Source organism: Scylla paramamosain, chromosome 6 (assembly GCF_035594125.1).
Source record: "Scylla paramamosain isolate STU-SP2022 chromosome 6, ASM3559412v1, whole genome shotgun sequence".
NCBI classification, from domain to species: domain Eukaryota; kingdom Metazoa; phylum Arthropoda; class Malacostraca; order Decapoda; family Portunidae; genus Scylla; species Scylla paramamosain.
In genome coordinates this window covers 10,961,356-10,989,315 of record NC_087156.1, presented here as the reverse complement: position 1 = coordinate 10,989,315, position 27,960 = coordinate 10,961,356, and the positions used below count along the sequence as shown (strand labels likewise).

The 27,960-nt window shown below is 38.3% G+C and overlaps 1 protein-coding gene across 6 annotated transcripts in view; it reads right to left on the bottom strand.

The window, feature by feature from the left end:
- The window catches only part of LOC135101304 (circumsporozoite protein-like), a 142,742-nt gene extending 124,008 nt beyond the window's left edge, over positions 1 to 18,734 (bottom strand). The window contains exon 1 of one of the 6 annotated variants that reach the window (XM_064005103.1): positions 18,531 to 18,734. In XM_064005103.1, coding sequence (XP_063861173.1) covers positions 18,531 to 18,635 — 105 coding nt within the window. In that variant the 5' untranslated portion in view covers positions 18,636 to 18,734. Of the gene's footprint in view, positions 1 to 720; positions 1,005 to 18,530 lie in introns of those variants that run through there. The other 5 variants (XM_064005107.1, XM_064005106.1, XM_064005105.1 and 2 more) reach the window with 5 other exon arrangements.
- Between the last annotated feature and the right edge of the window lie 9,226 nt (positions 18,735 to 27,960).

Genomic DNA, 27,960 nt, shown 5'->3' with positions numbered 1-27,960 from the left:
GAAAGTGATGCAGCTTGACTATTCTAAAAAGAGCTAAAAATGAAGCATCATGAACAGAACCACCACAAATCCTTTACTGCATGAGTTACAACATACACATGAACAAAAAAGGAAAGAATAAATACTGAAGAAAAACACGAAATGTCATAAATAAAACGTGTCAAATTCCTCCAAGCAAGAACACATGGATACATGAAAAACAACACTGAAAACAGAACACACTTGAAACGCTGAGAATGTTAAATATGCACAACAGCTGCAACAAAATAAAACGAAAAAGCACAATTACATATATAACAAGATCAAATAAGAAAATAAAATAATAATAAGTGAAAAGCTTCCCAACATTCAGCGGTACAAACCTAAAAACAACAGCAAGGATATACTTAGAAAATAATAAGTACCACTTCAGTCTAGCCATAAAAAGTATTCACGGCACAAAACATGAAAGTCCCTTTTGAGTATCTCTGCCAAGGTGGCCTGACTCATCTGTTCTTCTTTCTTTATTGTTGTTCAGTAATACAACACATCCACATTCCTCCGTTTGTGGTTCTGATAACAACAACAACAACAACAACAACAACAACAACAACAACAACAACAACTCTCTGACCACTCCTAGTAAGATACCTGTCTTTTCGTGTGGTTACTGCGAGGACACAGGATGTTCCCTATAACCTCTTACACAACGAAACAACAACAAACAAAGGCTCCACAGACCACAAAGATATCGTAGTTGCTGTTGGTTCTGGATGTCACCGCTTCTTGGTAAGGATCTCAACAAAAGCGAACAGCTGTGAGATCCACCCTCCTTCATGCTTGTGCTGCTAACTCGTCTGGATGAAGCAATACATCTGAAAGCTCACACACTGCCCAAGTATCCATATCCACGTGTGATCGTGACATGTCAGTACTCGAGGTATTCACTAAATCTTGGGGAGCCTGAAAGTAGATGACACTGGAGCTCTGACCAGGAATCTTGGATATCGTCTTTGAGTGCGTGATGCAGCTGGCAGCAGGATGATGAGATAAAATGCTAATGTCTATAAACTATAGAACTGAGCATTCTCTAATGCCTTTAATTTCATATATATATATATATATATATATATATATATATATATATATATATATATATATATATATATATATATATATATATATATATATATATATATATATATATATATATATATATATATATATATATATATATATATATATATATATATATATATATATATATATATATATATATATATATATAATTACTTTCAGTTTAATTATTCGTCACATTGCAATAAATGGGCTTGTAAATACAAAAACTTTAAATATTTGCAATACCCAGAGTCGTGAGTGTTGTGTGCGTTTTAATATTTATAACATGTAATATTTATATTAGTAGAGAAAATTTTATTTCCTATGACAAGAAAAAAAAATGCATGTACATAAAACTATAACAGAAAAAATAGTACGAAATGTGCTCTGAATTTCAAGAGGAATCTTGGATAACATATTGTTTTGAAGTTATGTATTACCGTCATACACTATAAAGGAACTGAATATAAGCTGAAATAAAGTAAATGATCCTAATTGTAATTGCAAACTCGCGAAACGTGTTTCTATACAACATTAACATATCACAAAGTTATCAACCACTAGTACTATATACTAAAATATTTTTAAAAGGAACATTTTGATATCAAAACACCTCCAAAATCAACATCTGCCAAATGGACTGCGTATCTTTACCGAAAGCTTCAAAATGAAACGTCAAAAGAATATGAAATTTTATGCAATTGAAAAAGACGACTTTCTGAATTAACTACTTATTTTTTAATTCCTAAAAGCAGAGAGAGAGAGAGAGAGAGAGAGAGAGAGAGAGAGAGAGAGAGAGAGAGAGAGAGAGAGAGAGAGAGAGAGAGAGAGAGAGAGAGAGAGAGAGAGAGAGAGAGAGAGAGAGAGAGAGAGAGAGATTGGAGACAAAAACTAATTATAGCTCCCAGGAAAACTTTCTCGAGGGTAAGAGGATAAAACTTTGAACAATATAAACACAGTATGCAAATCAACAGTCTTGGCCATGGAAGAAAAGTGATGATGATCATGATGATGATGATGATGATGATGATAAAATATGGAAAAGGTACAGCGACGATGACAAAAAGAATACAAAGAAAACAAAGAACAAGAAGAACAAGAAGAAAAAAAAACGATGCAAACAACATCCACCACTAACAACAACAACAACAACAACAACAACAACAACAACAACAACAACAACAACAACAGCAACACCATCACCATCACCACCACCACCACCATTAACAACAACAACAACAATAACAACAACAGGAGAAAAGGAGATAAAAATGAAAAAAAAGATGAGAAGAAGAAGAAGAAGAAGAAGAAGAAGAAGAAGAAGAAGAAGAAGAAGAAGAAGAAGAAGAAGAAGAAGAAGAAGAAGAAGAAGAAGAAAAGAAAGAAAGAAAGAAGAAGAAGAAGAAGAAGAAGAAGAAGAAGAAGAAGAAGAAGAAGAAGAAGAAGAAGAAGAAGAGAAAGAAGAAGGAGAAGAAGAAAAGAAAAAAGAAAGACAAGAGTAAGAACAAACAATAGAAGCAATACCAGAAATGGAAACGAGACCATAAGCACGAAAAGGAGGAAGTGAAAGATAAAAATAAAGACAAAAAAAAAGACTGCGAACGAGGAATAGAAGAACGGTAAGAATAACCAAGGCGACAAAAATGAGGACGAGGGCAAGATTAGTAAAGATGACGACGAAGACGAGGAGGAAGACGAGAATACCGAATAACATGAGTAATCTTGACATGTTTCTCAGTCGTGACAAACAATACCTAACTTTCGTCTACTTTCTGAATACTATGGCGTACATTCGGGTCTCCTTTTGAAATCTGCTCTATTTTAAATATTGTTGATAATCATCCAAAAGGAAATACGTAATGTGACTTTTTTACGGTGATTCCTCGCCCTTCTTGGTCTTCGCCATTCCCTTGTCTCTCAGCGAGACTCAGTGAAGTCAAGAAATGCAAGGTAATAAATATTCAATGTTTTAAAATATATACTTTATGTAAGGTGGATTAAGGAATATAACCTTTTGTTATATTCTTTTTTGTCTACTCTATTGTCATGGCAAGTAATGCGCGCGCGCTAGCGCGCGCGCGCGCACACACACACACACACACACACACACACACACACACACACACAGTACGCAGTGGGGGGAAAATATTCATGTGGAATGTACGTACGTTCGCGGCATGAAAAAAGTGTGTGTGTGTGTGTGTGTGTGTGTGTGTGTGTGAAGGGAGGGGGGAGGCATTTATGCATGCATTCATTCATTCATTCATTCATTCACAGCATCAGGCGGCTTAACAGCTCGTGCAGATTTCACTTTTACTCCCTAATGCTTTTTTTTTCTTATATCTTTTTCATCTTATTCAGTTTCGTTTCAGCCTGCGTGGTTTCAGCAGGAGGGGAGAGTAATAATAGGTGATGCGCATGGAAGGGATCATTATGGTGTGTGTGTGTGTGTGTGTGTGTGTGTGTGTGGTAGCATCTTTCTGATACTCTTTTACTTATATGGGGGATAAGATGAACTTCTCCAAATAGCTGTTATCACACACGGTTTTGATTGATTACCATGAAAATAATTTGCGGGAAAATCGCAGTCATATGGTGCTCGCACAAGAGAGTTGTACACTGGAGGGAAGAGGGAGGGATACCTAATGGGAGGGGGGTAGGATGTTAGGGAACCCAATCCCTGGTATGCTCGTGACAAAAAAACTGGAGAGGGCAGCACCGTCAACGCTCAGCTCGAAACATGTAAACAAAACCAGAGCCCACCACACCGCTGCCCACGCCTGTGTGTACACTGTGCTGTACATGCCGCTCTGTGATGCACAAGAGAGAGCTGTGTCCTGGAGGGAAGGAGAAGGGGATACCCAATGGGGGGAACTCGACCCCTGGTATGTTCGTGGCAGAAACTGGAGAGGGTAGTACCGTCGACGCTCAGCTCGAATCATGTAAACAAAACCCCAGCCCATCACAACGCTGCCCACGCCTGTGTTCCTACATACATGCCGCTCTGTGATGCCTCTCGCCTGTTGCTGTGTGGGGCAAGAAAAGCCGTACACTCCCATGGGCTCTGCTGTACTTATTCCTCAGGGGTGCCAGGCGGTAGGTTTTTTTTTTTTTTTTTTTTTTTTTTTTTTTTTTTTTTTTCTAGGGATATTTTGGCCATTAGCAGAAAATACAGTGTCTTTAAGCAAGCGATTACTGAGCTGACGCTGCCAGCCACAACTATTGCTTGAATGAAACACCGTGGTGGGTGTGTAATAATTGAATATAACAGGAACGTCCTTCATGTCAAGATATCTAGCATGTTCAAATAATTTCAAGTAAAATGTGGTGTGAAACACGAGTAGAGAACATCAGGTAAATGTCCATTTTTACTGAGGCAGGATGGAAGTACCATGTGTATATTAATTCGTGTTGTATTTTTTTTTTTTTTTTATGTAGGAGGGACACTGACCAAGGGCAACAAAAATCCAATAACAAAAAAATGCCCACTGAAATGCCAGTTCCATTAAAGAGTCCAAAGCGGTAATCAATAACTGAAGGATAAGTGTCTTGAAACCTCCCTCTTGAAGGAATTCAAGTCATAGGAAGGTGGAAATACAGAAGCAGGCAGGGAGTTCCAGAGTTTACCAGAGAAAGGGATGAATGATTGAAAATACTGGTTAACTCTTGCGTTAGAGAGGTGGACAGAATAGGGGTGAGAGAAAGAAGAAAGTCTTGTGCAGCAGGCCGCGGGAGGAGGGGAGGCATGCAGTTAGCAAGATCAAAAGAGCAGTTAGCATGAAAATAACAACTAGAGATGCAACATCGCGGTGATGAGAGAGAGGCTGAAGACAGTCGGTTAGAGGAGAGAAGTTGATGAGACGAAAAGCTTTTGATTCCACCCTGTCTAGAAGAGCAGTATGAGTGAAACCCCCCAAGACATGTGAAGCATACTCCATACATGGACGGATAAGGCCCTTGTACAGAGTAAGCAGCTGGGGAGGGTGAGAAAAACTGGCGGAGACATCTCAGAACACCTAACTTCACAGAAGCTGTTTTAGCTAGAGATGAGATGTGAAGTTTCCAGTTCAGATTATAAGTAAAGGACAGACCGAGGATGTTCAGTGTAGAAGAGGGGGACAGTTGAGTGTCATTGAAGAAGAGGGGATAGTTGTCTGGAAAGTTATGTCGAGTTCATGGATGGAGGAATTGAATTTTTGAGGCATTGAACAATACCAAGCTTGCTCTGCCCCAATCAGAAATATTAAAAAGATCAGAAGTCAAGTATTTTGTGGCTTCCCTCCGTGAAATGTTTACTTTCTGAAGGGTTGGACGTCTAAGAAAAGATGTGGAAAAGTGCAGGGTGGTAGCATCAGTGTAGGAGTGGATAGGACAAGAAATTTAGTTTTAGAAGATCATTAATGAATAATAAGAAGAGAGTGGGTGACGGGACAGAACCCTGAGGAACAGCACTGTTAATAGATCTAGGAGAACAGTGACCGTCTACCACAGCAGCAATAGAACGGTCAGAAAGGAAACTCGAGATAAAGTTACAGAGACAAGGATAGAAACCGTAGGAGAGTAGTTTGGAAGTCAAAGCTTTGTGCCAGACTCTATCAAAAGCTTTTGATATGTTCAAAGCAACAGCAAAAGTTTCACCAAAATCTCTGAAAGAGGATGACCAAGACTCACTAAGGAAAGCCAGAAGATCACCAGTAGAGCGGCCTTGATGGAACCCATACTGACGATCAGATAGAAGGTTGTGAAGTGATAGATGTTTAAGAATCTTCCTGTTGAGGATAGATTCAAAAACTTTAGATAGGCAGGAAATTAAAGCAATAGGACGGTAGTTTGAGGGATTAGAACGGTCACCCTTTTTAGGAACAGGCTGAATGTAGGCAAACTTCCAGCAAGAAGGAATGATAAATGTTGACAGACAGAGCTGAAAGAGTTTGACTAGGCAAGGTGCAAGCACGGAGGCACAGTTTCGGAGAACAATAGGAGGGACCCCATCAGGTCCATAAGCCTTCCGAGGGTTTATGCCAACAAGGGCATGGAAAACATCATTGCGAAGAATTTTAATAGGTAGCATGAAGTAGTCAGAGGGTGGAGGAGAGGGAGGAACAAGCACAGAATCGTCCAAGGTACAGTTTTTAGCAAAGGTTTGAGCGAAGAGTTCAGCTTTAGAAATAGATGTGATAGCAGTGGTGCCATCTGGTTGAAATAAAGGGGGAAAAGAAGAAGAAGCAAAGTTATTGGAGATATTTTTGGCTAGATGCCAGAAGTCACGAGGGGAGTTAGATCTTGAAAGGTTTTGACACTTTCTGTTAATGAAGGAGTTTTTCGTTAGTTGGAGAACAGACTTGGCATGGTTCCAGACAGAAATATAAAGTGCATGAGATTCTGGTGATGGAAGGCTTAAGTACCTTTTGTGGGCCACCTCTCTATCATGTATAGCACGAGAACAAGCTGTGTTAAACCAAGGTTTGGAAGGTTTAGGTCGAGAAAAAGAAAGAGGAATGTACGCCTCCATGCCACATGCCACATGCTCAGGACACAAAGACGGGTCTCTGACACGGAAGCAGTAGTCATTCCTAGGAAAATCAGCAAAATACCTCCTCAGGTCCCCCCAACTAGCAGAGGCAAAATGCCAGAGGCACCTTTGCTTAGGGGGATCCTGAGGAGGGATTGGAGTGATAGGACAAGATAAAGATATGAGATTGTGATCGGAGGAGCCCAACAGAGAAGAAAGGGTGACAGCATAAGCAGAAGGATTAGAGGTCAGGAAAAGGTCAAGAATGTTGGACGTATCTCCAAGACGGTCAGGAATACGAGTAGGGTGTTGCACCAATTGCTCTAGGTCATGGAGGATAGCAAAGTTGTAGGCTAGTTCACCAGGATGGTCAGTGAAGGGAGAGGAAAGCCAAAGCTGGTGGTGAACATTGAAGTCTCCAAGAATGGAGATCTTTGCAAAAGGGAAGAGGGTCAGAATGTGCTCCACTTTGTAAGTTATGTAGTCAAAGAATTTCTTATAGTCAGAGGAGCTAGGAGAGAGGTATACAGCACAGATAAATTTAGTATGAGAGTGACTCTGTAGTCATAGCTAGATGGTGGAAAACTCGGAAGATTCAAGAGCGTGGGCATGAGAGCAGGTTAAGTCATTGCGCACATAAACGCAATATCCAGCTTTGGATTGAAAATGAGGATAGAGAGAATAGGAGAGAACAGAAAAGGGGATACTGTCAGTTGCCTCAGACACCTGAGTTTCAGTGAGGAAAAGATGAGGTTTAGAAGAGGAGAGGAGGTGTTCTACAGATAAAAAAATAGATCTTAGACTGCGAATATTGCAAAAGTTAATGAAGAAAAAGTTGAGGGGGGGTGTCAAGATACTTAGGGTTGTCAACAGAAAGGCAGTCCGACCTGGGGACATTTATGGTCCCCTCCCTAGATGGGGACTCCAAGGCTGGTGTAGGAGTCGCCATAATCATTTTGAAATATTTGAGTGAAGGGTGTGTGGAGGAAGAGATTTGTCTTTAGAGGGCAAGCTGTGACTTCCCCCTTGTCTTGTGAGACACAAAGGGAAACGTTCAGTGAGGTCACAGCTGGGTTTAATGATAAGTTCACAGCACCCCCTGAACAGTGCTTTAGACCTCACTGGGAGTAATTATCGTTTCGGCAGGTGTCTACTGCCTCCTCCTTGACTATGTATGATTGGCATTACATGAATAAGCAAACCTGGTATGTGGGAGCTGGTGTCAATATATATGTGTGTACCCCAACATAGCCTATGAGTGGGTAAAACTATTTCTGGGCATCTGTCTGGCTGCAAATTCTTTTCCCTTACTGCTTCTTGAAATATGAATATGAACCAAGTTTTCATTGTTTCTTTATCTTATAGAAAATATTTTCATTATATTTTCAGAATTTAATTAAGAATTTACCAGTTTAATTAAATATGATTCCAGGTGATTGCAATGGCTCCAAGTCTTGGGAAAGCTATGTGTGGAGCACAAGCAGTCTGTCCACATGGAAAATTTTGAGTTCAAGCATACCAGCAGCACAACACATCTGCTGAACAATGAAGCTCCAATTCCTGCAGATAAACAAACTTCAGGCACGTACCGCAGCATTTCTGTGACTACACAACTGTGTTATAACTGGTAATGTTTAATTTAGTTGTGGTAAATGTGGTTAAATGACATTCATGATGTCATAAACATCATAAACAACAGATCCTAAATATTGATTAATAACATTCACAACCATACTGAACCTATACACTGTATGTACTATATTACATTATATGATGAGCTTTCATTTCAGTATATACATATTTGCTAGCAGATAACATTCAGCAATCTCATAATTTTCACTATTATCTAACCCATTTTCTAAGAAAGTAAGAAAAAAAGGAATCTGCAAGAAGCCATCAGGGCTACACATAGCATTCCATGTATAAAATATATCTACCTATTTCCACCTATCATCCCCATCCATAAATCTGTCTAATCTTCTTTTCAAGCTCCCTGTTGACTCTGTACAAACAACCTAATTACAGAGCCTACTCCTGTCATCTACCACTGTTTGAGAACCACTCCCTCTCTTCAAATCTAAATTTATCAGGCTAAAATTAAAAACAGATAGGAAGAAATCATGGGGTTATTTTTCTCCCCCCCCAAAAAATGAATAAATAAACAAAAATAAACAGTAATTTGAATATGAATATGAATATGAATATAAATATGAATATATGAATAAAGAGAATATAATAAATCAACTTCTGCCTCCACTACTAACAAGTCCTATCTTCTTTCACCATTTGTCCATACACAATCATACATTTCTTTATATGCTAATATTTCACAATATTTATAACTTTATTTTGTCCAATCTTTGCTTTCTAGTTAACAAAATGGTTCTTTTTACAGACTGTATTGCGGTAAAGTGGCTTACAGCAGGAAAGGAGACACAACTGGCTCATCAGAGTCAAGCATGTTAACTGTGATGAGCAATGTGAACAAGTATTATAAGATGTTTTTGGCAAGGAAAAGATGTGGTGGGAATAATGACTGTATATAAGGTTTATAATTGCTGTTAATCACTTGAAGAGGACAGTTGTTGTGGGTATAGGAAAAGTTTAAGATGGCAGAGGTGAGATAGAAACAGAAAAGCTGTTAACCTATTCTGTTACTAACAGAGGTAATAGCATTATTCAAGAAAATAAATGCATATACTAGTATGTTAATAATAATAATACAAAGTATGCAAACATATTCCATATTTCCATATTTACAGGGACACCATCCACACCACACAAGACAGTCCAGCAATCTGGAAGGAAGACCAGCACAATACCACAGCAATTGATGCAAAGACCAGCAGATTTTCTGCCTCCCAAGATGCTGTAATTTTTCAAAGGACATCAGTGATATGCTTTGATTAGTGAGACAGTGGAGGAGGAGGAGGAAGCAGAGGAGGCAGCTTGCTGTAGCAGTATATTATCACAGTCCTTAGAGGATTACAGCATGCACTGCATTTCTCAATGAGAAACATTTTGTTAGCAGGAGCAACAAACTCTGGCAGTCCTATAAAGGAAGTTACTTTAAGGCAATATATCTTATGTAATGAGTACCATCAAAGATTTGTTTAATTTTGACCAGGTTTCTGATTCCATTGTTGGAGGCAAGGATATTGGTTAACAAGACAAAAGTTTGAAAATTGGAAACCATGCATTTTTTTTTTTTTTTTTTTTTGTGATTAGAGAACTAATGAAAAATGGAAATGTTTTTTTTAGGATATTCCTTTTATCTGGGAAAGACTGATATTACGCAGAGTGTGATGACACGTTCATTAGGTTTAAGACATTGATACTAGAGTAACTGCACTTTTTTTTTCTTTCTCTGACCAAGAGGGAATACAATGTTCTTCTCTTAGAATCTTGGCATGTTTGCCGTCAATGGCGAATGGATCCGTTTCTCGTACAATTCACCGAATCTTTTGATGAGACTCAGTAACACTGTTTTGAAGGAGAAAAGTAAAGTACATGCAGGGTAATATAATTAAATGCTGAATTTTGAATGATCATCAGCTAAAATATGAGACTTGCTCCTAACTAGTAAAATCAACATGTGTAGGATTTTCAAGTAATGAACAGAATAGACACATTCTGTGGTAGGCTTACTGGGACAAAAAGCTGTCCTTATTGCAGTATAGGTATATATATCAGGTGCATAGATCCTTTTCATTATTGAAATAGTTTAGTTACTCTTCATTTTAATGATGTTTATTGCTAAATCTGTAAAATTTGCAAGGAATGCAAGAACATTATGGAAATTGCCATTCACACACTCTAACAAGACAGCACTTCAGGTGCTGTGGCACGACTGGTCTTTGTTCAGTTCCCTTACCTTAGTTATTAATTGGATGAACCACACTTCCTTGACAAGATTAAGACTTGGATTACCCATTGACTTCTGTTCCTGACTCTAAATGTGAAGATATAGTGATGGCATCAGCTACTTCTAGCTCATAATCTTTTCCATGTAACTGACTGTGCCTGAAGAAGATTTTTGAGCCTCATGAATGTCACATGACAAGGATATTTTGTCAGATACCAGCCATCAGTTAGACAGCAGCAGTGAGGCAGATTAGATTTGTGATTTAGGTGGCCTTTTCATTCCCCAATGAGGAAAAAAGTGTATTTTCTTTACCTGTCATAAGTTTGTGTTGCTTCTGCATGTGTTTCAGCAACTAACCAAAAGCTTTACTTTAATCAGACTTGGAGTATTTTATGTCCCTAAATAGGAAATAGGAAGAAGTAAATATGAAAAGTTGAATAGGAAACTTGCATACAGTACACAGATGTGTGCACAAAATTCCTTTCTAAGGGTTTTTCTTTTTCTTTTCACTGTATTCTTGCAAACTATTCTGCTCTTGTCCTACTGTCTCATTGCATGTCCCATGTCCAAGCTCAGGATGCTGTATTTTCTCCTGCATATAATGTTTTCTTCATTTTATCATGATGCATTATTCATATATATATATAAGATATCTATCATAATGTATTTTCTCACAATATATGTAATTTTAGATATATCTTACAGTAACATTTGATATCAGTCCTCTTATTTTTTTCATGTAATGTAGCATTTCATCAGGTTTTGTGCTGTTTGTTACAGCATATGCAGGAATTATTTAAATTCTGCATGTTTACTTTGTGGTGACAAATGCTTCTCTTCTCTGAAATTTTCTTTAGTTAGCTACATGTTATTAACACTATATCTTTAGCTGCCATATGCCCACTGTATATCTTTACTTCAATGTTGTTGTTGTTGTTGTTGTTGTTGTTGTTGTTGTTGTTGTTGTTGTTGTGGCTGTTGTTGTAAGCAGTATTGAGTTGCCATGTCATTTGTTCTGATATGGAAGTCTTTGCGTTCTCTGTTAGGTGGTGTAGCCTTGCTATGCTGACTCCGTTACCTCCTGATGTACATTCAAAACAGAGTTGATATGGGTAGATATTAAGGAAGGATCACAGTCAGTAGTACTGGGAGTAGTGTACAGGCCACCAAACAGTACAAAGGAAATTAACACCTCACTGTGGCAGGTAATAAACAGAGCAGGAAGGCACAGTCAGGTATGTGTGATAGGAGATTTTAATTTTAGGAATATCAACTGGAGCCTGATGGTGGGTGACAAGGAAGCAGAGGAATTTCTAAAGGTAATTCAGGATAATCTTTTTTAAAACAAGTAGTCATAGAACCCACAAGGGGGAACAATATTCTAGATTTAATTCTTACTAACAGGGAGGAGGCAGTCATGGAGATAGAGGTTGGTGGACAGCTAGGCAACAGTGACCATTGGGAAATTAGGTACAAATTAAAATGGGAAGACACTTTTAAAAGCAAAAACACTAGAAAAACACCTGACTTTAGGAGAGCAGATTTTGAGGAATTAAAAAGGTACCTCCAAGGAGTTGACTGGCAATGGATGGAGGGTGAGGTCAGGACCGGGACGGAGTTGAGAGAGATAAGGCAGGATGAGAGAGGTGAGGTGAGATGTGAGGGTGTAGGACAAGAGGAGGGAAGATGTGTCCGGAAGGGAACGAGGAGAGAGAGAGAGAGAGGGAGATAGGTGTATGTTGAAGGGTCAGGTCATGCTGAAATGGGAGAAGTGAGGTCAAGGTGAGTAGATGAGGGAGTGGAGAGGATGGAAGGGGCCAAGATGAGGGGATTAAGTGAAGTAAATTTAGATGAGTTGTATAAATATTTCACAGACAAACTGCATACAGGACAGCTAGCAAACATCCTGTATAGAGCAATAAGATCACAGAAAAATGACTCTAAATTGATGAATGCTAGGTTAAAACATTATATAGAACGGAAGAGAAGTATATATAAGAGATTAAGGACAGGTGAAGAGGTTTTAAGGCCACAATATAATGAATTAGTTAGAATAGTCAGGAGATTAACGAGCAAAGCTAAGGGCAATTATGAATTAAAGGTAGCCAGCCAGGCGAAGACAGACCCCAAGGGATTTTATCAGGTATACTGGATGAAGAATGAGGATACTATAGGTCCATTAAAGGCAGCAAATAGGGGCAGGGGAAGACTAAAAGTAGCATACACAAACATAAATGGACTAATGTCAGCAGTGTTGAAACTAGAAGACTATTTAAAAGAGGAAAAACCGGACATCGTGGGAATCGTTGAACCTAAACTGGCAAGTGAAGGGGATATACTAAATATTGGTGAAGGAAAATACAACCTCTGGATGAGAAATAGAAGGAATAAACAGCGAGGAGGTGTGATGCTTCTAGTTAGGAAGAATTTACTAGTGGAATCTGTCACATATGTGATGGAGGAGGCAGAAGTATTGAAAATAAGCTTAAGACAGAATATTGGAAGATACCATAACGTTGTGGTGACTTGTGTTCCCCCCTTCCAACTCTTGGAGAGAGGATGAATATAAGAAAATGCTTGAGGACACAAGGACATGTTTGACAGAGCTGCTTGAGGAAAATGATGATATAATCCTGATGGGGGACTTTAACTGTAAAGAGATATCTTGGGAGAACTGGACCACAGAAGGCAGTGAGTCATCATGGGGGAACAAGCTACTAGACCTGGCTATTGAAAATGTCCTGACACAATGGGTTACAGATGACACAAGATTTGGGAGAAATGAAGCAACTTCAAGGCTCAATCTAATTTTCACCAAGGAACAAGAAATAGTAGAAGACCTTAAATACATAAACCCAATAAGAAAAAGTGATCATGTGCTGATTCAGTTCACAGTTATGGATAATAACCTCAGTATAAGGAAAGAGGACCACACAAGAGAATGGCTAAACTACAGCAAGACTAACCTTGGATAACTTAGGAAGTATTTCAGTGAAGTGAATTGGAACATGGTTATTCAAAAGGACATAGAGGAAAAGTAGACAGTTTTCCTGGGTATTTATAATAAAGGAGTAGAGAAATGGGTACCCAAAAGATCAACAGAGAACCTTTTCAAAAAGGATTGGTACAACAGGAGATGTGCGACAGCTAGATTGGAGAGAAAAGGCATGGAACAAGTGGAAGAAAAACAAGAGACTGGACCTGTGGAACAATTACATAAGGAAGAGTGAAAAAAGATAAGGAAGAGGAACGAATGTCAAAACTCACAGAGATGATCAGAAAAATTTTGAAAACAATGTTGTGGAGAAATGTAAAGACCAACCAAAATTATTTTATAAATTCATCAATGGAAAATTAAAGAGTTAAGATGAAATAAGCATGGTAAAAGCTGGAGAAGAGACAGTGGATGACCCAGAGGAGGTAGATGAACAGATACTTACACTCTGTGTTTACTAAGGAAAATGATTTCAGAGGTGAGAAGACAGCATTAGAAAAAGGGACCAACCTAAAGGAGATTAAAACATCAGTAGAAGAAGTAAAGATTATGTTGGAAGACCTGGATGTAAGGAAAGCAATGGGTTCTGATGGTGCATCAAGTTGGATTTTAAAAGAGTGTAGCTCACAATTAGTCTCAGTGCTGCACAATATAATTAGCACCACCCTGGTAAAAGGAAGAGTACGCATAGTTTGGAAACAGAGGATATTACCGCAATTCACAAGACCGTAAGTAAAGAAGATCCATTAAATTATAGACTTGTATCACTCAGAAGTGTGGTGGCAAAGATTTGTGAAAAGATTATCAAGAACAGATGGGTGAAATACCTAGAAGACAACAAAGTGATAACAGAGAAACAGTTTGGCTTCAGAAAAGGAAGATCTTGTGTTACAAATTTGATAAGTTTCTACTCAATAGTAATAGATATAGTGCAAGAGAGACATGGATGGTTCGACTGCATATACTTAGATTTGAGAAAAGCATTTGATAAAGTTCCGCACAGAAGACTAATATGGAAATTGGAAAAAAATTGGAGGACTCGCTGGATCGCTGTTAAAGTGGATGACTGACTTTTTGACGAACAGAGAAATGAGGACAGTAATTAAAGGCAGCAGGTAGAACTGGAGAACAGTAATAAAGTGGAGTCCCACAAGGTTCAGTACTTGCACCTATTATGTTCACAGTTTATGTAAATGATATGACAGAAGGTGTAGAAAGTTACATGAACCTTTTTGCTGATGACGCTAAGATTATGAGAAAAGTAAAAAATGAAGAGGACTTCATTAAGGTTAATGAATGGTCATTGAGGTGGAACATGGAGTTTAATGCTAAACAATGTAGTGTGATGAGGTTTGGGAAAAGTGTGAGAAGACCAGTTGGCAACTGTTACTTAGGGAATGAGGAAATCTCTATAAAATCAAAAGAAAAAGACCTAGGAGTAATTATTACTGATAATTTATCATTTGGAAAGCACATAAATAAAATTATAGGAGAAACATAAAATCTGCTGAGAAACATCAAGATAGCATTCTCTTATATTGATGAAGATATGATAAAAAAAATGATAACAAAGATGATACGTCCGAGATTGGAGTACGCAGCATCAGTGTGGTTGCCAAGTTTGAAAAACAAGAAAGAAAGAATCCAGAGAGCTGCAACTAAAATCCCTGCAACCTTAAGAGAGTATAGTTATGAGGAAAGGTTGAAGAGATTGGGCCTGACTACACTAGAAAAAAGGAGGGTAAGAGGTGATTTGATAGCAATATATAGAATATTAGAAGGAATGGAAAACTTGGACAGAGAAGACCTCATGATACCAGATATGAGAGACACAAGAGGACATGGAAGGAAATTGAAAAGGAGTGTTTGCAGAAGAGACTGTGTGCAAAGACAATTCATAAATTTAAAGAAAATCTAGATAAAAGTCGATATGGAGATGGGACAGCACGAGCCTAGTGTGGCTCTTGTCCTGTATTTCACAACTAGGTAAATACAGCTAGGTAGATGGGGAGCTGGTTAGGTCTGGGAAGGAGATTAGTAAAATTCTGAATGAGTATTTTCTAACTGTCTACACCCAGGAAAACATGCAGGATATGCCAAATAGTGAACAGATGTTTCCAGCAGATGAGAATGAGAAGCTGACAGATATTTCCATAACTAAGGAGATTGTGGAACAGGAGATAGGTTAAAAAAGCTCAAGATACCAGGACCAGATGAAATATATCCCAGAGTACTTAAGGAATGTAAAGAGTTTATTAGTGACCCATTAGTTTCTGTCTTTAGGAAATCACGTGAGTCAGGTGAGGTACCAGTAATGTGGAGGCAGGCTAATGTAGAACCCATCTTTAAGAAAGGAGATAAATCTTTAGCATCCAATTATAGACCTGTCAGCTTAACTTCTGTTGTAGGTAAAATATTGGAGTCAATAATAACAAGGAACATTAGGGAGCATTTAGACAAACATAATTTGATAAATCAGTCACAGCATGGCTTCATGAAGGGGAAGTCTCGCCTGACAAACTTGTTAAGTTTTTACACTAAAGTGTATGACGCAGTAGATAATGGTGATAGTTATGATATCTTATATCTGGACTTTAGTAAAGCTTTTGACAAGGTACCCCATCAGAGGGTACTGAGAAAGGTTGGGGCACACAGGATAGATGGGAAGGTGTTAGGCTGGCTAAGGCCATGGCTAAGCGACAGGCAACAAAGAGTTATAATAAACAGCTCTAAATCCGAATGGGGTAACGTAATTAGTGGGGTGCCACAGGGATCAGTATTAGGGCCACTGTTGTTTTTAATATATATCAATGACTTGGATAGTGGAATTATTGATGTTAGTAACAAAGATAGACACAAAGATAAGTAAATTAATTAGGTCAGTTTCGAATGCCATCACCTTGCAGGCAGATTTAGATAGGATGAATGTATGGACAGACAGATGGCAAATGCAGTTTAATATCAACAAATGCAAAGTACTTAGTGTAGGTAGAGGAAACCCACACAGTAGCTACACAATAAACAACTAAACTCTGGTAGGTTCAGGGTACAAAAAAAGACTTAGGAGTTATAGTTAGCTCTGAACTCTGTCTAGGAAAGCAATGCATAGAGGCCAAAAACAGGGCAAACAGGGTATTAGGATTCATTTTTAGGAGTGTTAAAAGTAGAAGGCCCGAAATAATATTAAAGTTATATTTGATGCTGGTCAGACCTCATCTAGACTATGCTGTGCAGTTCTGGTCCCCACATTACAGGAAAGATATAGGTCTATTAGAATAAGTACAGAGGAGAATGACTAAAAGGATACAGGGGATGAGGAGTATTCCTTATGAAGCAAGATTGAAGCTATTCAATTTACATTCTTTAGAGAGATGTAGGTTAAGAGGGGACTTGATAGAAGTCTTTAAGTGGTACAAGGGTTGTAACAAGGGGGATGTAAGCAAAATTCTTAGGATCAGCAGCCAGGATAGAACAAGAAATAACAGGTTCAAGCTTGAAAAATTTAGGTTTAAGAAAGAGATAGGAAGAAATTGGTTCTCAAAAAAAAAAAGAGTGGAAGACGAGTGGAACAGATTCAGTAATCATGTTGTTAGTGCCAAGACATTAGAGAACTTTAAGATAAGATTAAACGGGTTTATGGATGGGGATGATAGGTGGAAATAGGTAGGTATATTTCATACAGGGACTGCCACATGTAAGCCTGGTCGCTTCTTGCAGCTTCCCTTATTTCTTATGTTCTTACATTGCAATGTCTCTTGGTGCTGCTGTATACTATATATGTATGCTATAAGATAGTGATGACTTTTGTGTGATCTCTTAATTCAACTAACCATGTGTTCTGTCTTATAAGGCATTAGTGTTTGATAAACACCTTGATGTTGCCAAATGTTTGTGCAGGTGTGGGAAAAAAAATGCCTCTTATGAATGCTGCTGTCTTTCATGGCAAGGCCTTGGTTTTATTTTCTGCCTTGTGTTACACACCTAGTGTGTGTTGTACTGTTTTTCATGTTTTATAAGCAGCACATACTTGTTAACATTTCAGAATACCTGCTGTTATACTATTAATATAAGTAAAACGTTAATATTATATCCTCAAGTCATTTATTATTTAACTATTAAAACCACTAAAAATAAAAATAAAAATTATTTTAAATAAATGTCCTGCAGTAACTGACAGCTGTCAATCAATATCTTGATCTGAAAGGTTCTGGATAAAAGAATTTAATACATTCTGTTCATCATTATAAATTATGCTTAAAAGCTGGGGGTTGAATTTTCGATTTTTGGACGTAAACAAGAAGAAGTTAACTGCTTAAGGAAGAAGAACGTAATAAAAACAGAATAAGATGTGATACAAAAACAAAAGCTGCAACACAAGTAACTATCAGCAGCTTCGTCTCGTCACGCAGTATTCTGCACGTGAGTCGCAATGAGCCACGATCATTCCAATTCGAAAATCTTGCTCTTTGCACCAAACGGAATCTATGCACTACACTTACAAGTACTCTAATGAAACTTTCACACACACACACACACACGTGCCCACAACCCAGCAGACAGGGAGGGCGCACCAGGACGGCATGGGTGCATGGAGTGCCTGACCATAAATACGCGTTTTACTCTCCATGAACTGTGTGGAGCCCCGGCTCATCATCACTATTATCTGTGACTGCCCTCACTAAGGTCATTCAAACTCAGTCCATCAGGAAAGTGAGCGCAAATAAGCTTCCAGAGAGAGAGAGAGAGAGAGAGAGAGAGAGAGAGAGAGAGAGAGCTGACCGGGCAATCCTAGTTCCCTAATTTTCAGTCATGGTAGTAGTATCGCCATGAAAGCTTCACTGATCATCACAAGTTACATTCCACGTTTCCATCGTGCATATCAACCCACGGCAACTACGATATGGAATATGAAGCTTTGTGTCCTGGTCATACAGTACCCAAGACCACGAGAGGCTACCGCCATGACAGCCTGACCGTCCCGCCGCATCCCTTGATTTCCGCAGCACAGCACACTGCACACGTCACTGCCTCGTCCTCACCCTGGCCAGGAGTGTACTCACCTCACCTCTGCACCACGGCTCGGCGATTTCCTGCTCCAGCCGCCTCACGGAAAGCCGTAGGTACGAAAGATTGACGGACGCACACATCCACACTACACCACTCATCACTGTCACACTGTCGCTTCTTGCTTGATGGCCTGGAGGGCGCGAGTTTTGAATAGAGGATCATGCGGGATTTCAATTCATTTTACGGTATATTACTACTACCAAGGACTCTCTCTATATATATATGCAGATGTCATGGAACAAAAAGAGTAAAGAAACAAAATTAGATAAGAATATAAAACAACTCCATTTTGTAGCTGACCCAAATTCCTGTCCAGCAGATTGACCATGGCGACCTATATACCTTTATAAACGCTCTTTTATTCAAGGTTTAAATGCTATTTGAAAGACAAGAGTAGATTTTTTTTTTTTATACCTCAATTAAATTGTCTGTCTTTATGATTTGCTAAGCATTAGATGTTAATGATATATGTATTCTATACACAAGATTGATACTTTGATAACATTTTGATAGGTATGTTGGCGAAAAATCTATGCACATATCTCTGACGACCCATTCAAATGGCTTGGTGACCCAACTTTGGGTCACGCCCCAGGGGTTAAGAACCACTGCCTTAAAGGAATGACAACGTCTTGAATTTGAATATTTTAGGAACTGTAAATAAAACCTTGTATATATTATACATTTTTGAGATCAGTAGAAATTAGAGAAAAAATATATGTTATTGTAATCCAGAATGTAAGGGATATATATATATATATATATATATATATATATATATATATATATATATATATATATATATATATATATATATATATATATATATATATATATATATATATATATATGAGTTAAAAGTCTCCTCTTGGCGCGGAGGGATATTTCACTCTCGCTGACGATGCTGATTCTTGTATAAAGAAACGATGGTTGTCCAAGGATTTTTAATACAAGTCATGTAAAAATTCCCTCTCTCAAGATGTTGTAGATAAATTGTAGAGTTATATGAAATGTTAACTTGCTGTAATTATAGAGAAAATCTGTATTATTGTTTTCAGACCCGAAAACTATCTAAACTTTTAAAGATGTATTAAAAAAACTGATGTGTAATTGGACAGAAGGAACTAGTGTTGACAATTTGCAGTGTATATAAGGCGCGGCAGTGCCGAGTAGCCTAAAGAAAAAATATAAATAAATAAATTAATATTAAAAGTATAAGGTATATGTGTATGAGTGTAACTGTGTGAGAGTTTATGTGTGTGCATGTGTGTGTTTGTATGTGAGTATGCTGTATGCATGTAAATATATTTATATGTATATGTGTAAAACACCTGCAAGGAGTCGTGCTCACTCCATTCGACCTGTATAAATCCAAGCGACCTGAATTAATAGCCACTGCCTTCTGCAATAGTGTAAGCATCATGTCTGTACTATATATCGCAAACAAGATTATCAAGTCTGTACTTCCTTTCTTTCTTTTTTTTTTAATACTGTCCAAACTCTTGCTTGACGTTTCTCGCTTCCCCCCACTTATCTCTATCAACAACAACAACAGCAACAACAACAACAACAACAACAACAACAACAACAACAACAACAACAACAGCAACAGTAACAGGTAGTCCTCATAGCGAAGGCTGACAGAGATCTTTGTTAACAACTTCCCATCATTTTGTGTACCAAATTTAACACCAAGGCACCAAATTTAACACAAAGCTCAACAAGATTAATGTAGTCCTCCCTCGGGATCGGTAAATTTTCTTCGTTGATGTCTCCAGATGCCCTTTACCGAGGGATACCGATCCCGAGGGAGGACTACATTAATCTTGTTGAGCTTTGTGTTAAATTTGGTGCCTTCACTTTCGAGGGACAAGAGTACTCACAACATAAGGGACTGGCCATGGGATCCCCTCTAAGTGCTGTTATGGCATGTTTGTATATGGAAACAGTAGAGACTGATAACTTTATAAGAATAGTGGGTAGAGGCTCAACATGGCTTAGGTATGTTGATGATGTGCTAGTTATAGTCCCAAAGGGCACGAATATAAATAATAAGTTAACATTGCTTAACAAAGTCAATAAGGATATCCAATTTACGGTGGAAGAGGAACAAGACAATAGATTACCTTTCCTAGATACGGTGATCTGGAGGGAAGAAGAAGGAGTCAGTTTTTCTGTTTACAGAAAACCCACCAATAAGGACGATTTCATTCACTACCTTTCAGCCCACAGCATGAGAGTCAAATCTGGTGTGATTATTGGTTTTTACTTAAGAGCGTTCAGAATTTGCAGCAACAACTTCCTAGAGCAAGAAATACGATATATCATATCAACTTTCAAAAAGCTGGGTTATCCTGAAGGGCTCCTTGTTAGGCTTAAGAATAAGGCAAAGAAAATAACAAGTGAGAACAAAGAGAATAAAGATCCCTGTACAACCAGCGAAAGAGAGAGGTATATATGTGTACCAAATTCGGACAAGGCTTCCATAATTAATAAATATTTGTCTAAAACAGGATTAAAAATAGCAACATTAGCGGGAGAGAAAATTGGTGAGCTAACGAGGACTAAAGAGACCGGACTTGTTAATAATAACAGCGTAGTGTACAGCATACCATGCAAAGGTTGTACAAAGCAGTACATAGGAGAAACAGGCAGGGGACTTAAAACAAGAATAGCAGAGCATAGGAAAGATGTTTTAAAACACAACACATCAAACTCCCTTGTATTGCACATAGAAAAATGTAAACACCTACCAAAATGGGAAGAGGCTAAAGAAATTAAAGTTGGATTGAAGAAAAGAATGAGAAAAGCTATAGAGGCAGCCCTCATAACAACTAGGGAAGTCATTAACCACAGAGAAGGTTTAATCAGGTGGGCGGGTAATTCCGCCAGATTGGCCCTCAGGTCAGGTACAAGGAAAATCCCCAGTAAAGGCTCGTCACGTAGGCGGATAATGCCACCTGGCTAGGAAAATAAAATTAGGTGAGGTACACGCCAGGATGGCAATACTCTGTACGAATGTCAAATGAGAAAATTTTGTATGTTGTTATGAATAGTGTGTTTTCACTCATGTAAATCAGTCTCTCTGAGGATGGCTATTCAGCCGAAACGTTAGAGATTAAAAGAATCCTAACTCCTCCCTGGGTTTTTATCCCCCTTCCTAAACCCAACTACTTGTCAACATGAACAGTTCACATAAAGAGACCAATTATTGTTAAGCTGCATAGTAGACAAAAGAAATCAGAAATTATGAATGCCTGTGCAACTGTTCGACCAAAGCTTTATATCAACGAAAGCCTCACACATAAACGTCGACCACTCTTCAAAATAATATGGGGAATTAGAAAACAACACAGGGATTCATTCCAACAATGCTACACCCAAGATGGAAAAATCTATGTTAAACTTAAAATTTCAAACCAAAAGCATATCATAACAACAGATGAGACTTTGAATAACTTTCTAGATAGGTATCCAGTACTTAAGCAAACCTCAGCCTAGGGTTATTATTCCTTCCTACCCACCCCTCCCTTAATCCTTCCTACCCTCCCCACCACTGATCTCTCTTACTCACCCAAGAGACGGGGAAGCCTACTACTTGCTCCTTATAAAAAGAGGATTCAAGAAAACATCCTCCTCATCTGTCTTTTCGTACTCTTCCTCTTCCTTATGCAAGACATTATTGGCATCCGCTCCCAAAAACACCCCAGCATCCCAACACCTTCCTTCCACGCCTGTCTTTCACCTTTATCCGCCATTATCCAGTATTCATCACGCAAGTCGACGTCGGTGGCTCACTTTTATTGTTGATATATTCAGGAGTTGTGCAGTCTTCTCGTGTCAGTGTGTGCATCAGTAAGTGACAGAAATGATGTTGCCAGAGAGCTGCTATGTATTCCTGCCACTCCTACATGGTAAAGGCGCTGGGCAGCAAAGGTCAGAGGTCTCTCTTTAGATTAAAGTCAATAATAGAGCTGGCTTTATGAGGGTGTTTTTAGGAGGCATTTGATGAGCGCATTAGTGTAAACTCTGATCGACAGCTCCAGCACATCCATCCATCCATCGCACGTAAATGAACTCTTCACCACCAAAAGAAAGAAAAAAGAAAAAAAAACTGAAACAGCGAATTATGAAGAGAGAAATTGATATTATAAAATGGAGTTTCCTGGTAAATATATACATGGCGTGAACTATGTAGAAGTGTACGTCTGCTGCAGAGGTTAGCGGCTTGTGAAATCTTTCTTTGACTGACATTTTTCTTCATTAAGCGTAATGAAATGGTTTAGTGCAAGTTTAGTGTAACTTTTTTTTCTTTTAAAGATAACTGACAAAAAAATATGAGAAAATAAGGAAAGATGGATGCAGCCAGCAGGCGTTCATGGCTGTTTATCACTGGCCTAACAGAATATGTCCTCCCGAATTATGGTGCTGTGCCTTATGTCCGTGATTAAGGGTATTTGCTGGTGACTGGATCATGTTCTTTGATGTAATCATGTTTGCATGTTGGATCAAATTATTACATTTGTAAGGAATGCATAATAATAATAATAATAATAATAATAATAATAATAATAATAATAATAATAATAATAATAATAATAATAATGATAATAATAATAACTTTAATTCACAATGGGAGAGACAGAGAGGAGAAGTAATGCAATGGTGTTGATGGGAAGAGAGAGAGAGAGAGAGAGAGAGAGAGAGAGAGAGAGAGAGAGAGAGAGAGAGAGAGAGAGAGAGAGAGAGAGAGAGCATGGTCATTCAAGTACCACGCTTCTCAGTCTCTCTCTTTTTCTTTTATGAGCACACCATCGATATTCAAAGTCTAGCTACACAGAGCGATGGACGCTGCTGTATACACAATTGTTTTAAGGAAGACTTCTCACATGGAGTTGAATTCAGTTCATTGCAATAAGTCAGTTTAGCGCAAGAGATAATTAATTATTCATTCCAGAATAAAACTTTGACACATAAGAATTCCACGTACATTTACACTTTTGCCCGTTGTAATACTTGTAGTTCATATCCTAACATGCCAGCACATTTTCAGTCATTGTATTCTATACTGCTTCGTCTGGTCTCGCAAACATGATGAGTGAGTGACACTTCCCTTCACGGTGAAAAGTGACGTTTGTTCATAGAAAGACGCCATTGCACACCCCTACCCTCCAACACACACACACACACACACACATACACACGCACACATGCACACACCTGCTATTGCTGAATATTATTATTATTATTATTATTATTATTATTATTATTATTATTATTATTATTATTATTATTATTATTATTATTATTATTATTATTATTATTATTATTATTATTATTATTATATTACTACAACAACAACAACAACAACAACAACTACTACTACTACTACTACTACTACTACTACTACCACCACCACCACCACCATCATCATCACTATATAGAGGCAAAGACTGGAAGCTGGAAGACACGAATGTACTGTACAAGAAAGCTGACAAAATCATCCTAGCAGCAAAGCAAACATGAAAACAAAAGAGCCATACCTAGACCAAACAGAATGATACATACATAAAGTGAAGGACATTAACTGCACAGTACAGAACATCATCGTCCAGTGATGTGATAGCGTTCGCTTCAGACACGTCCAAGCAGGTGGGGAGACAAGACGTTAGCAGCAAGCAATTCCAGATAGCCACAGTATTGCAGGAAAGAATACGGAGACAGCCGCCTGATATCAATACGCTGGTTAGCATTAAGGATATGACTAGATAAGAATTCCGTCGACCTCGAAGCTGAGAGGGGGCTGGTCACTGGACTGCTGCTTAACTCACTGACTCCTATGACTTACACTCGTGACTACCAAAATGCCTCGATAAAAGTTAGAACATAGATTAGATAAACGCAGTTGACAGCAAAAGGATTGATGGAGTGGTTTGAATCTGTTAGTATTTTGAAGTTATATTTGTGCTAAGTAAAATCGATTAAAATTACCCAAATGACACGTGTCATTGTCATTAGCCGTCAGAGAGTTAAAGAACATGAGTTTGATGATTGATTGATTGATAGAATGAATGACTACTTGATTGACTGATACTGAATTTTTGGAGCCTCAGCGATACGGGAAGAGTTGGCCGCAAAAAACCATACAGGGGATCGCAAAAAGCTGTTCCATCACGCAGCGGCTGATCTGAAAATTTTGTCTGCTAGTCTGATGAGAGAAGCAGCGGTGGCAGATCGCATTACTGCAGAGTAGGCAAGAAGTTTCAAGGAAACTTTTTGCATATTCTGCATACTTCCCCTAACTTCACTTGTATATTGGCAAGCATCTGTTCAGTCAATACAATAGATAAGTGATTTTCGCTTCAGTTGTAGCTCTGACATCTATTCACTGCATGGCGGCAGTAGAAACAGTAAAATAGCCTCACTCACCGTCCCCTTCTGGTTGCGTTGATTGCACTGTGGGGAGAGGGATAAGGATAAGAATCCATTTAGTTGTGGTATTTTTTTTCCTATGCGCTATTTCCCAGATGGTAAAAATTTCCCACAAAAATACAACCCACAATATCATTACCAAAAATAATTTCTCCGTGAGAAATTAGATTTTACTATTACAGGCTAGATATGATAAGACTAGAACAATCTATCAGGGTATATAATTATTTTAAGAAAAATTTTTATTAATGAATCTTTCTTGGTGAAACTTATCTGGGTTAAATTTACATAGAAACCAGTTTCTTATAGTTAAACGCATCCTTCGTGTCAAGGAGGACTGCTGTGCCGTGTGTAAATCTCGCAGACAGGAACGCGTAGCAACTCATCTACAACTCAAAACACAAACCTCCTCAAAAGACAATGAAAGTACAATATAAAAAAAATAAAAAAAACTGACGGTATGTATGACGATGTAGCACATACATTTCCCCACTCACTAAGCACATAATCAGTACAATCACACACAGTTCCATCCTGTGCCTTCACAGCTCGAGTTTAATTCCCACACGATGAATTGCTGCCAATCATAGTCACAAATAAGGCTTTCCGTATTAGAAAGTGCGATCAGATAGTCACCGAAAAGGTTTTGATCGATTAAACTGTTTTGATCTCAGCTCATCTAACGCGGGATATCTCAGCTGTTCTAAGAGAAAAAATAAAATATTTGAAGATACTCTCAAACTCAACCGTACTCACATCAAACCAACATCAGGAGGCCAACGGCACCACCAGCACCAATGAGCCTTCACACAGTAATGCAAGACGAGCTGCAAAGAAAAGGAAACTGGAGGTTAGAGTTTGGAGATTATGAAAAAGATTACATAAAAAGAAAAAAATGCCAGAGAATGTTGGTCCCTTACAAGGACACGAGCTGAGCCACGCATTGCTGCTGGTAAGCCACGGCTGGGAAAATCAGAACAGATAAAAAAAAAACAGAGGTTAATTTAGAATATGATTAGATTTATGAATAAGATCGAACTGGACACAAATGAATTGTGTAGTATTAAAGGGAACACTTAAGTGTAGATCGACTGACACTTTGTAATTTCCTTTAGGTTCAATGTAGAAACGTTACACTCAGGTCAAATTTCATGCCTCAGTCAAAGAATTAACCCTTTTACAGCGCTATTAAACCGTTCACAGCACTAGACGTAATGCATGAAATCTTTATAAGCGTGTTCAAGAAAGAAGAGGATTAAAAGAAATTGATATAACAATTTTTAGCCAGTTTAATGATCGCAAGCTGCTGTTGGACAAGTAAAGATATCTTAGAGTAGTTAGTTATTAAGAAAAAATGTGCTAAGCAGCAGTGAAAGGGTTAAGGACAATCACTAAAGTGGCAAGCTTTACTTCTAACGTGTCACAGATGAAGGACCAAACTTTTAGGGATTAAGAATCCAGCAATCACTTCAAGGTTTAAAGTCTTGTCTCCAGCTCCAAGGAAAAAGAGTTCAAGTTAAGGTTCAGTGCACAGAGTATGGAAGGTCAATGTCAGTCTTTTAGGATCAAGGTTTTGGGATCAAGGTTCGGAGTTCACTGTCGGGTCTCATGACTTAAGGATCGGTTTGCAAGTTTCGTGTTCAGGGGTCACGAGACAATCTAGAGAGAGTTTGGTGGTGGTGGTGGTGTTGGTGGTGGTGGTTGTGTTGGAGGTGGTGACGGTGGTAGTGGCGGTGGTGGTGGTGGTGGTTATGTTGGTGGTGGTGATAGTGGTGCAGCTGGTGGTGGTTGCAGTGGTTGTAACTGTGGACAAGTTGTTTTGCTGACGGTGTGTTAGCTCGACTGTTTGCTTGTATTGTAGTAGCTGGCGGTGGTGGTGGTGGTGGTGAAAAAGAAAGGAGGAAGTAAAAGAGGAAAAAAAGAAACAAGACTAGCACGGAAGCGAGAAGGATGTTAATGAAAGAACACGAGGACGGAGAAAAGAAACATGAGGAAGAGAAACAAAAGAAAAGAACAGAGAGAAAAACCAAAGGAATATTGGTCTTTGCCGTAACAGTTAAAAGAGAGGAGAGAAACAGCAGTTTAGATAGATGAAATGATGTGACGTGCGTGAAATGAAGTGAGGTGAAGTGAGGTGAGGTGAGGTAAAATGATGTAATGTACGAGTAAGCTAACGTAATGTTAGGGAAAGAAAAGGAAAGAAAAGGAAAGGAAAGGAAAGAAAGGGAAAGAAACGTAAGGTTAGGTAAAGTAGAATAGGATGGTAAGGTAAAGGTGTGGTGAAGGTAAGGTAAGTTAAGGCAGAGTATGGTAGAGTAAGGGTAGGTTTAGGTAAGAGAAAGGAAGTCAAGGGGAGATGAGGCGAGGCAACGTAAGGCAGTGATAGTCAATTCGGGTGCACGGTGCACCCCCAGGGTACTTGGAAATAGTGTAGTATATGGAGGGTGTTTATAAGGGTGTCCAGTACGGAGAGGTGTTTTAGGAAGTGTCATGTAAGAAACTGACTTAAAATGAAATTAAAGTATTACAAATTTATGTATTATATTTGTATATTATAGCTTTAAAATAAGATTAGACAAATTTATAGGTGGGGATGATAGGCAGAAATAGGAAAGTATGTATCACACAGTGACCGCCACGTGTAGGCCTAATGGATTCTTGCAGCTCCTCTTATTTTCATATGTTCTTATATTATTATTCAGGCGCAACTCGAGCGTTATGTGTTTGAGATGTGCCATTTTATTTTATTATTCATATTTTAGCATCTATATAGCAATTATTTAGAACAGAATAACTATTTTATGTGTTTAATATAGAAATCTAATATTTCTATTTAAATATTTTCAGTCTTAAAATAAGAGAAAAATTTCAAATATTCATGTAGTTCTTTTTTAATTAATTATCCAAGGTACTAAGGTGTAAATGAATTCTTCAAAAGCCCTCGGAAGAGTGCATGAACTTAGAAAAGGTGGAAGAACACTGACGTAAGGT